This window comes from Nicotiana tomentosiformis, chromosome 6 (assembly GCF_000390325.3).
Source record: "Nicotiana tomentosiformis chromosome 6, ASM39032v3, whole genome shotgun sequence".
In the NCBI taxonomy this organism is placed as follows: Eukaryota; Viridiplantae; Streptophyta; class Magnoliopsida; order Solanales; family Solanaceae; genus Nicotiana; species Nicotiana tomentosiformis.
In genome coordinates this window covers 107089609-107099828 of record NC_090817.1, presented here as the reverse complement: position 1 = coordinate 107099828, position 10220 = coordinate 107089609, and the positions used below count along the sequence as shown (strand labels likewise).

Here is a 10220-nt window from a genome sequence, read left to right as displayed (position 1 = left end):
AGTTTTTCATTCTTTTTGGGCTCAAACTGTATTCCAAGTAATTTGATGTGGCTCCTCCCGCTTTAAAAAAATAAATTCTAACGCGCACACCACGCGGACACATACAGTGATACAGTGAGTTACTGTATAATCAAGAAGAAATTCGAATATTGAAGTCTAACACACTGACATACACATACACACAGTGCAAAAGAACAATAATCTTCACATTCATACGTGACTGGCCTACACACATTCGTTCTGCTGTGTCTGCAAAAAGCCAAAAGATTAAACATTAGTCTTTAAATTTTTAGATGATTGACCATGACTAAATAAACATCAGAAATACACATAAATTAAACAACACACAAACACACATATACACACACATCATGCAAGAAATAAACATGAATCTCCTATTAACCTTACGTGAGGTTCACCCAGAAATTTCACGAGAGACAACAAACAAAGCGTTAGCTCCCTATATAAAGTCTTTGCATTTCCTCCAAATAATCACAAAGTAAGAAAGTAAGCTAGCTCTTCTCACAAACATATATAGCTAGCTTCACATAAAGTGATATCTAGAGGAAGTGAGAGAGAGATATGGCTGATAAGGGAGCTAAAGGAAAAGGAAGAGAAGTGACGGGTGCTTGTGGAGGAGAGAAAACACACGTTGGAATTAATGGAGTATTTCCACACAAAGCCAAGAGTGGGAGTGTGTTCCCGAAAGAGCAAAAATCAGTGAAGGCCATGGCTGTTGAAAAGATTGGGAAAGTTGTGACTTCTACTTTCAAGAATAACAAGAAAAAGAACAATCCTCACGACAACTAGGAGTATACCACGTCTAGGACATGGTTTGTTTCTTATTCTAGAGATGTTTGAAATTTTATTTACAAATGCAAATAAATAACTCTCTACTACGTGGTATTAGGATTCTACGTACTAATATACGTGCTGTTGCTACAACTTCTGTAATCTCAAATGTGGTATTGTAATTAAAATGTTTTTCTTGGAGTCTATTTGAAAAGACACTTTGTAATTGGATTTGGTGTAATCTTAAAAGTTACACAATATAGTAAAAATTGCCTGGATATATTTGTTTGCCATACGTAATTAAACTATAATTTAATGTGCCATCTTTGGTTGCACAGGTGTGTAATTACATAATCATATATTTTTATTTTAAACTAAAGTTAATAGTAAAATTAAATAATTTTTTTTAGATGGAAAAGGTAAAACTTTAATGTGTGACGAATATATGTGCATATAAAAAATATTAGTAATTTTTTTATAACTTATTAAGTATATCTAAAATATACATATTTTTGAAAAAAATAATGTTAATAATTATAAATTGGTAAGTAATACTATCGTAAAGAGTAATCAGTATCATCTTCCTACTCGGGTGAATATAATGAAATTTAGAATTGTCCCATTTTTTAAAAAACAAAAAAATATGTATGTGTTTAGATATATTTTCACTATATTGCACTAAAAGAAAGTAGAAAAAGAAGCTAGTAAGACACGAAACACCAAAGTGTTTTTAACAAGTATTTCTCCGCATAGTTGAAATGGAAGAGATAGAGTGTGAAGAGAATATTATATTTGAAAAATTAAGAATGAAAGAGAATTTAAAAAATTACCTACACATCATGTAACTAGTAATTACTACTAGTAATTTTCACTTTCAACTTGAGATTTGAAAAGGTGTAATTGCTCTCCGTCAATATTACATCCGATTTCATACTTGGCAAATAGATAGTCTGATCTTATTAAGGTTTTGTTTTACTTAATTATCCTTATTAATGGTTTTTAAAGTTGTAACTCCAATAAATTTGAGAAGTGTGGAAATTTAATACAAGCTAAAAGTAATATTAGAAGAAAATAATAATTTTTTATTTATTTACTAAATCGGACTAGTCAAAGGAAATGAGGGGTATTAAATTACTTTTTTACATCAATTAACACAACAACAATATATTCAATGAAATTTTATAACTGGAGTCTGACAGATCATGCAGTTACATTGGACAGATAGAGAGGTTATTTCCACACTCTCGACTCAAAGACAAGCATATTCACGTTGTGGTGCAAACATGATGCGTACAAAAATATTTTTTTTCCTGATTGACGCACTAATGAAACTTAATTATACGGCGTGCATCAAACGGAGATCGAGATGATCTGTAGAAGTTTGGTTTCTAGATGTTGGAAGAAGTTAGCTAAAAGTTGGCAGAACAGTGTAAATGTTGGCTGCAGAAAGCGGTACCTCTACATTTGAACTTTGTTAAAAAGCTGCTACTACTTTTGACGGCTACCCATTATAGTACAACCTGAATCCTTGATGTGGCTTGATCGAGTTGATATTATGCCGCTATTTTTATCACTTTAATTTCCTGCCTAAATTCATTGGACCCGTATCAAAGTCAATTTTTTCTTTTATTACGATTAGTACTTTTTAGATCAGTTATACTGTAATAATAAAAATCGTTTGCTCTCTAATGCAATTTCCATTCTCTTTTGAGTCTCGTGATGCACCCTATGCTAGCGTCTTAATTATATATCAACATTCCATTTAGTATAAAGTGGACTCTCAAATCTCAGCTGTGAAACTGACCTCTCTTAATTTCATGCATTTGTCCCTCAACAATGGCGGCAGCTTCTCCAACTCCTTCCTCCTCCGCTTTCTATAGCAACCCTCTTACTTCTTCTTCTCCTTATAAGCTTCTTTCCAGAACTTTCTTCCCTTTTCCACAGACTTCATTTTTACATAAAACCTCTTATCCGGCCGGCCTTACCCTCAGCAACCGCCGTTTTACCATTACCGACGCTCTCTCAATAACCCCAAATATTGCTCCAACTGTCGAGACATTTATTTCCCGGTTTGCCCCTGACGAACCCAGAAAAGGATGTGACGTTCTGGTTGAAGCGCTTGAACGCGAAGGCGTCACAAATGTATTTGCTTACCCTGGTGGTACTTCAATGGAAATTCACCAGGCTCTCACCCGTTCTAGAACCATCCGAAATGTATTGCCACGTCATGAACAGGGCGGTATTTTCGCTGCTGAGGGATACGCACGCGCCACTGGATTCCCTGGTGTTTGTATGGCCACCTCTGGCCCCGGCGCTACTAATCTTGTTAGCGGTTTTGCTGATGCTCTCCTTGATAGTGTTCCAATTGTTGCTATTACAGGTCATTTTTTTCAATAATTTTTTGTCCATGTTGCTGTCTAACTATTAAAATAATTTTGAAAATAGGGTCAAATTTGTCCTCTACTATCCGCAATTGAACAACTTTGTCCTCTAGTTTGTACCACATCTTACCCAGCCGTTAGGAAAAGTGTCTTTCTTGCCTACCACAATAGAATTCCAAGTAATTTTAAACAAATGGAGTAATTCCATTTGTTTGAGGGTGAAATGGAGTAATTCCATAGTACATAAACAAATTTGAACCTTTTCTCGATAACTATTCCCAGTATTTCAAAAGAAACAAATATTTTTTATAGTTTTCCGACCAGCGCCGTTGAAAAGTTTAATTAATTAAAATTTCGTCAGTGCGACTAATCTTATTATTACAGGTCAAGTACCACGTAGGATGATTGGGACAGACGCATTTCAAGAAACTCCAATTGTTGAGGTAACTAGATCAATTACCAAGCATAATTATCTTGTTATGGACGTCAATGATATACCCAGGATTGTGCGCGAAGCGTTTTATCTAGCGCGATCAGGCCGACCTGGACCGGTTTTAATTGATATTCCTAAAGATGTTCAGCAACAAATGGTGATTCCACACTGGGATCAGCCAATGAAGTTGCCAGGTTACATTTCCAGATTTCCTGATCCACCTAATAAGATGCTTTTGGAGCAAATTGTTAGACTAATTTCTGAATCAAAGAAACCAGTTTTATATGTTGGTGGTGGTTGTTTACAATCCAGCCAGGAGTTAAGGCGTTTTGTGGAACTCACAGGTATATATTCCAGCATCCAATAAAAAATATAGATAACTTCTAGTACTTTTATTTTGTATTATATTAATTTGAAATGAGTTTAAATGAAGCGACAATAAGTGTTTATATAGTCGGCATCAACTTGCTTAGAATTGAGGTGTTATTATTGTTATTGTTGTACAGGCATTCCGGTCGCCAGTACTTTGATGGGTCTAGGAGCGTTTCCAACAGGGGACGAGCTTTCACTTCAAATGCTAGGGATGCATGGTACTGTTTATTCTAACTATGCTGTGGATAGTAGTGATCTGCTTCTAGCATTTGGAGTGAGGTTTGATGACCGTGTCACGGGCAAATTAGAATCTTTTGCAAGCCGAGCAAAGATTGTTCACATTGACATTGATGCTGCTGAAATTGGAAAGAACAAGCTACCTCATGTATCCATTTGTACAGATATTAAGTTAGCATTACAGGGTTTGAATTCAATATTGGAGCGCAAAATAGGTAAGCTGAAGCTGAATTTCTCTCCTTGGACGAAAGAGTTGACAGAGCAAAAATTAAAGTACCCTTTGAAATATAAAACTTTTGGTGAAGCCATTCCTCCACAATATGCAATTCAGGTCCTTGACGAATTAACTAATGGGAATGCCATAATAAGTACTGGTGTAGGCCAACACCAGATGTGGTCTGCTCAATATTACAAGTACAAAAATCCGCGGCAATGGTTGACATCTGGTGGATTAGGTGCAATGGGATTTGGATTGCCTGCTGCAATTGGAGCAGCTGTTGCAAGACCAGATGCAATTGTTGTAGACATTGACGGTGATGGAAGTTTCATGATGAACGTGCAAGAATTAGCAACAGTTAGAGTGGAGAATCTTCCTGTTAAGATGATGATTCTGAATAATCAACACCTGGGAATGGTGGTTCAGTGGGAGGATAGATTCTACAAGGCTAATAGAGCACACACTTATCTTGGAAATCCTTCAAATGAAGCAGAGATTTTTCCTGATATGTTGAAATTTGCGGAAGCTTGTGATATACCTGGTGCTCGGGTGACAAAAAAGAGTGATGTTAGAGCTGCCATTCAGAAAATGTTAGACACTCCTGGACCTTACTTGTTGGATGTGATTACACCTCACCAGGAACATGTTTTACCTATGATTCCTAGTGGTGGTGCTTTCAAGGATGTGATCACGGAGGGCGATGGGAGATCTTCCTACTGACTTTGCAAACCAAGACTTCCCACAAATTCGGATTTAATCATAGAATTAAGGATCAAATTGTTTACGAAGAACATGGGATACATAAAAGTAATAAGAGAGATGCACAGATCAATTAATAGTATCTATTAGTCTTGAATTTAGAATGATGAATATATGGCTAGTTTGTGCCTTTTATTACTTTAAATGAACTTTTATGAGGAAAAACAAAGATGGTTTATCAGTTTGGTTGATGTTAGTTTGATGCTGTGGCCTTGCTTATTGCCGCTATTGTACTTATTAGTTTGATGCTTTACTTATTATGTTTGCATATAAATTTTTGTATAATCTCTATCAATTTGAATGGGAATATTAGTTCAGCTACTATGTTTAATTCTCTATAGTCTGCATCTGTTTCCCCTTCAATTTTTGGAGGTCCTAGTTCTCTTTTGGTACTCTGAAGATTGGTTTTTGATAGACTAGTTTAGTGCTTTCAGTAAAATATTGTCTTAGTTTCTTGCAAAAACAAATTGAAGGTTTCTTTGTTAGCCTGTGTCAATTGAGTTCCTTTGCGTTTGTTGACAAAGTGGCATCTCTAATTATCCACAAATGATAAATTTAGTTACTATGATAGGTCGTACTGTTCTATTTATTCCCTATTCCTCTGCTGGTTTCGACAGGTGACCTTATAGAATCCACAAGGAGAAGACGTACTGATCAAGCCCGCAAGCTTTGGCTGAGTTGATTGTGTGAGTGGTTCCCACATGGGAGACCTGTGATCGTTCCCCTCACCAGCAGCCTCTTCAATCAGAGCTTGTCGCACCGAGCTTACCTAATACGGTTTACACCTTATGGTTTGCGAGCTATTGCACAGTGAGCAGGTTACTTAGTGCGCACCTAACAAATAGCGACCTCAGGTTTCCCTGAAAATTTTCCAAAAAATAAAAAGACGGACTGATGTGTGGCTATAATTCCATATTTTAGTACATTATTTACCTTACATTTTATGTGCTTTAATGTTAAACTACACTTTATTTGCGCGTAATGGAGTCTATTTTATGTGTAGGTACATTGGAGATAAAAGTAGAGCAAAAGGAATATTTAAAGTCTAAAGCGTGCTCGAAAACAGTTGAAAAGAAGAAAGAAAGAAGTGAGCAGCGGAAAAATGAGAAAGTTGGCGAAGCGAGCTATTGAGCTCGCGTTAGAGCTGGCGAGGCGAGCCTTTGAGCTTGCGTGGGAGCAGGCAACGCAAGGGATAAGGCGAGTTTGAGCTCGCGTGTAGGCAAGCGTCGCATCGTCTGGGGCGAGGTTCATCTCGCGTGGATCCTCGCGAGGCATGGTCTGAGGCGAGCCTGATCCGGATTTTGAAGGCTTAGTTCGTCTCCCTGTTTGACTAGGACTAGGGCCATGTCGTTTAGGTCTTTTCCTACACGTATAAATAGATATTAAACACCACTTTTGAGAGAATTTTTTGACCGGAGGCAAGAATAGCTCGTGGAACACCCGTTGGGGGAAAGAATCATTGATTTCTACATTCCTTTATCTTTACTTTGTAATTTATTTATGTAAAATACTTGAAAAATTGCTACTATGAGTATGAGTAGCTAAACTTCTAATCTAGGGTTTTGATGGAACCTATTGGAGGATGAATTTCTTGTTACGTTAATATAGATTTGCCGTAGTTTTTCTCTATTTGTTCAACTACGTTTATATTATGGTTGGTTGAAGAGCTCTCAATCGACTGTGCCTATTTAGTGTGTATTACTTGGAAGAAAGTGCATATTTAGGTAATTGTTGAATAATATCACTCCTAACATATATGAGGGATCAATACGGAGGGTTTAAAAGTGGGATTAGGAATAACGAAACCTTGGTGCGATCCGAGTGAGTCGTAACTTAGTGCCAACTAGCGTAATTCAGAAGAATATGTCTAGTAAATTGTGGTAGTTACTCGGGAGAGAATTACGACACTCAGAGAGCTCATGATCGGTAGAAAAAACTTAGGCAGATTTATAGAAAATATAGCGGAAAGGATTCCGACAATAGGGAAAATCAGAACCTTAGACCATTCCAATTCTTGTCTACAACCTGTTCGTAGTTAGTTATTAATTACTGCATTTTCATTACGTGATATTTAGTTAGTAAACATCCAATTTGTTATTTAAATATTTCTGAATATTGATTGCGTGAATTTGTACGAGTCTAGTAGTTGTGCTTAATAGGTTAATTCCTTGTGGGATTCGACTCCGAACTTGTTAACCGGAATATATTTGCAATGACCGCTTAGTTCTTTTTATAAAGCATAGTTGGGTGTGATCAAATTTTGGCATGGTTGCCGGGAAACTTAACAGTGTTATTAATTGCAGCTAAAAGAAGTGCTAGAATTCTTAGTGTAGTCAATATTCTTTACTTTAAACTAAATACATTGAAATTCTAACGTTTGTAGTCTTGGGTGTTATAGGTGCATGCCTAGAAACTCCTCAAGAACTGGTGAATTGTTCGAAGCATTATCAGATCCTGAGAAAGTTTTCAAGGCATTAAATCGTCCAAACAAGAAGGGAAAACAGCAACAGAACTCAACAGAACAAATCGAACCAGACATGGATGACAGAATAGAAAATTCAAATAACAGAAATAATGAGAATGACCCGAACAATTAGGGTGTGGTGCCTCTTGTGCCAGAAGCAGCATTATATGATTGGGCACAACCCACTGCCAAAAATCTGGCAACCACAATTGCAGTCCCTTAGATACAAGCGGAATCATTTCAAATCACAAACAACATGCTACATTTGTTGCAGAACAAGGGACTGTTCTCAGGGTCTTATATTGAAGATCCTCAACAGCATCTGAAAAATTTTCTGTCGATATGTGTCATACAAAGGCAATCTAATGTGACACTAGAAGAAATAAAGCTGTTATTGTTTCCATTCTCGATGACGGGAGAGGCTCAGACTTGGCTTAATTCACTCCCCATAAACTCCATCACTACTTGGGAGGAATTAGTCAAGCAATTTTTGAACAAGTTCTACCCACCCAATAAGACTGCCAAACAAATTGTTGAGATGTTGAGCTTCAAGCATAGACCAACAGAAACACTACAAGAAACGTGGGAGAGGTTCAAGGGTATGCTGGTTAAGTGTCCACATCATGGCATTCCAGATCAGATGTTGGGGCAGAGGTTCTACATGGGATTGGCAGACGGCTTAAAGGCCAATGTTGATGCTTCAGCATGTGGAGCATTTTTGAGCAAATCATTCAGAGAATGCAAGATCCTACTTGATAAAATGGCTCAAAACTCAAGATGGATGACAAAAGACTCTACGATCACTTCTGTCATTCACTCAGTGGCTTTGGACCCAAACAACTCCATAGCCGAAAATATGGCCACTCTGATGATGCAAATGAGTATCATCACCAAAAAGATCGATGAACCAGGCCCGAAGCAGTAGCTACACATAGTTGACACGACTAATGGGGGATTATGTACACCATGCATTAACCAACCATATGTATGCTCTTGGAGTGCGGAAAGTGACAACCAGCACTATCAGGAAGATATGAACTATGTGGCCAACTATGGAGGATAGAGCCAAGGTGGTCAGAATTGGGGGCAATAGAATCAGCAATATAGACCAGCACAACAGCAGTACAATAATAGCAACAATCCTGGAGCTATGCCACCACAGGGTCAAGTTGTGCCGTACCAAAGGCAACAGGGATACAACCAGCAAAATCAGTAGCTAGTTTATCAACAACCTCAACAACAGCAAATAGTGAGACAAGATGATGGGTTGTCTGAAATTAAAGGAATGCTGCAATAATTAATTGGGTCCAATGGAAAATGCAAGAGAGAGTGGACGCACACGAATCAACGATAAAAGGCATTGAGATTCAATTAGGACAGATATCAATGGCTCTGAATAATCGCCCCCAAGGGACGTTACTTGCAGACACACAAGTCAATCCAAAAGAGCAGGGCCCGAAATAGCTTATGGCAGTAAGTCTAAGAAATGGTAGAGTCCTAGATCTAGAGCAAGAAATTGCTCTCGAAAGCCGACCAACTGAAACACTTGTGACAGTACCCATTGAGGTAGATGATTCAACAAGATTAACTGAGGTGCCTATACAACATGCACAAGAGAGCACAAGCAAAGAAAAAGAGGTTGCGAAGGAAACTGAGGTAGCACAAGAAACGACAGTAGAAGTAGCGCCTGAGCAGGATGAAACTCAAATCACAGGAAGGAAGCGACCTCCAGTACCATTCCCATAGATATTGGCCAAATATCAGAAGGATGAGCAGTATAAGAAATTCATGGAGATGTTGAAACAAATCCAGGTGAACATTCCACTGATTGACGCTTTGAGGGAGATGCCTGGGTATACCAAAATAATGAAGGATTTGATGTTTCGCAAGTTCGACTTTCAAGACTTGGCCACTGTTACACTAACCCATACTTGTAGTGCTGTCGTGACGAGACCCATAGCTGAGAAGTTGTCAGACCCAGGAAGCTTCACAAACCCATGCACAATAGGCAGCTATACTTTTGCTAAAGCATTGTGTGATTTGGGGGCAAGCATAAACTTGATGCCCTTGGCTATCTACAAAAGGTTAGGTATTGGAAGAGCAAGACCCACATCCATATTACTACAGCTAGTCGACCGGACAGTGAAGAGGCCATCACGTATCCTTGATGATGTACTAGTGCAGGTTGGAAAGTTTGTGTTTCCAGTAGATTTTGTCATTCTGGACTGCAGGGTTGACGAGGAGATTCCCATAATTTTGGGAAGGCCATTCTTGGCCACTGGAAGAGCTCTAATTGATTGTTAAACTGGAGAGCTAAAAATGAGACTAAATGATAAAGAGATAATATTCAATGTGTAGAAGTCTATGCGGTGACCAAGTAAATTTGCTAACTGCTCTCTAATAGAAGTTGTGGATGTAATTTTGGAGGAGGAAGATGACTCTGAACGCTGAAGACCCTCTAGCAGTATGTCTCATGAACTTAGAAGAAGTAGATGGAGAGGACTTGGCGGAATGGGTGCTGGCTCTTGAAGGCCAAGGGTTCTGGAAAAGAGAGCTCGAATTTGA

General features: G+C 38.1%; 2 protein-coding genes and 1 non-coding gene across 3 annotated transcripts; 2 read left to right on the top strand and 1 right to left on the bottom strand.

Moving 5' to 3' along the window:
• Nucleotides 1-2554: 2554 nt before the first annotated feature.
• LOC104105070 (acetolactate synthase 1, chloroplastic-like) lies at nt 2555-5372 on the top strand. The gene is made up of 3 exons (XM_009613307.4): nt 2555-3172; nt 3558-3950; nt 4113-5372. Exons 1-3 carry the CDS (start codon nt 2629-2631, stop codon nt 5150-5152), a joined length of 1977 nt encoding a protein of 658 aa, XP_009611602.1. The 5' UTR covers nt 2555-2628; the 3' UTR covers nt 5153-5372.
• Nucleotides 5373-8178: 2806 nt separating this feature from the next.
• LOC117278954 (small nucleolar RNA R71) lies at nt 8179-8285 on the bottom strand. The gene has a single exon (XR_004509336.1). It is a non-coding gene; the product is annotated as a small nucleolar RNA R71 (small nucleolar RNA).
• Nucleotides 8286-9122: 837 nt separating this feature from the next.
• Nucleotides 9123-9959, top strand: LOC138894542 (uncharacterized). The gene is made up of 2 exons (XM_070179246.1): nt 9123-9386; nt 9468-9959. Exons 1-2 carry the CDS (start codon nt 9123-9125, stop codon nt 9957-9959), a joined length of 756 nt encoding a protein of 251 aa, XP_070035347.1.
• Nucleotides 9960-10220: the final 261 nt, after the last annotated feature.

Excerpts from the sequence above, each read along its gene's own strand:
- LOC104105070 (XM_009613307.4), top strand. The coding sequence starts at position 2,629 with ATGGCGGCAGCTTCTCCAACTCCTTCCTCCTCCGCTTTCTATAGCAAC. Across the intron at positions 3,173-3,557 it reads TCCAATTGTTGCTATTACAG|GTCAAGTACCACGTAGGATG; the intron begins GTCATTTTTTTC and ends TTATTATTACAG. Across the intron at positions 3,951-4,112 it reads GCGTTTTGTGGAACTCACAG|GCATTCCGGTCGCCAGTACT; the intron begins GTATATATTCCA and ends ATTGTTGTACAG.
- LOC138894542 (XM_070179246.1), top strand. The coding sequence starts at position 9,123 with ATGGCAGTAAGTCTAAGAAATGGTAGAGTCCTAGATCTAGAGCAAGAA. Across the intron at positions 9,387-9,467 it reads CAGGAAGGAAGCGACCTCCA|GTGAACATTCCACTGATTGA; the intron begins GTACCATTCCCA and ends AAACAAATCCAG.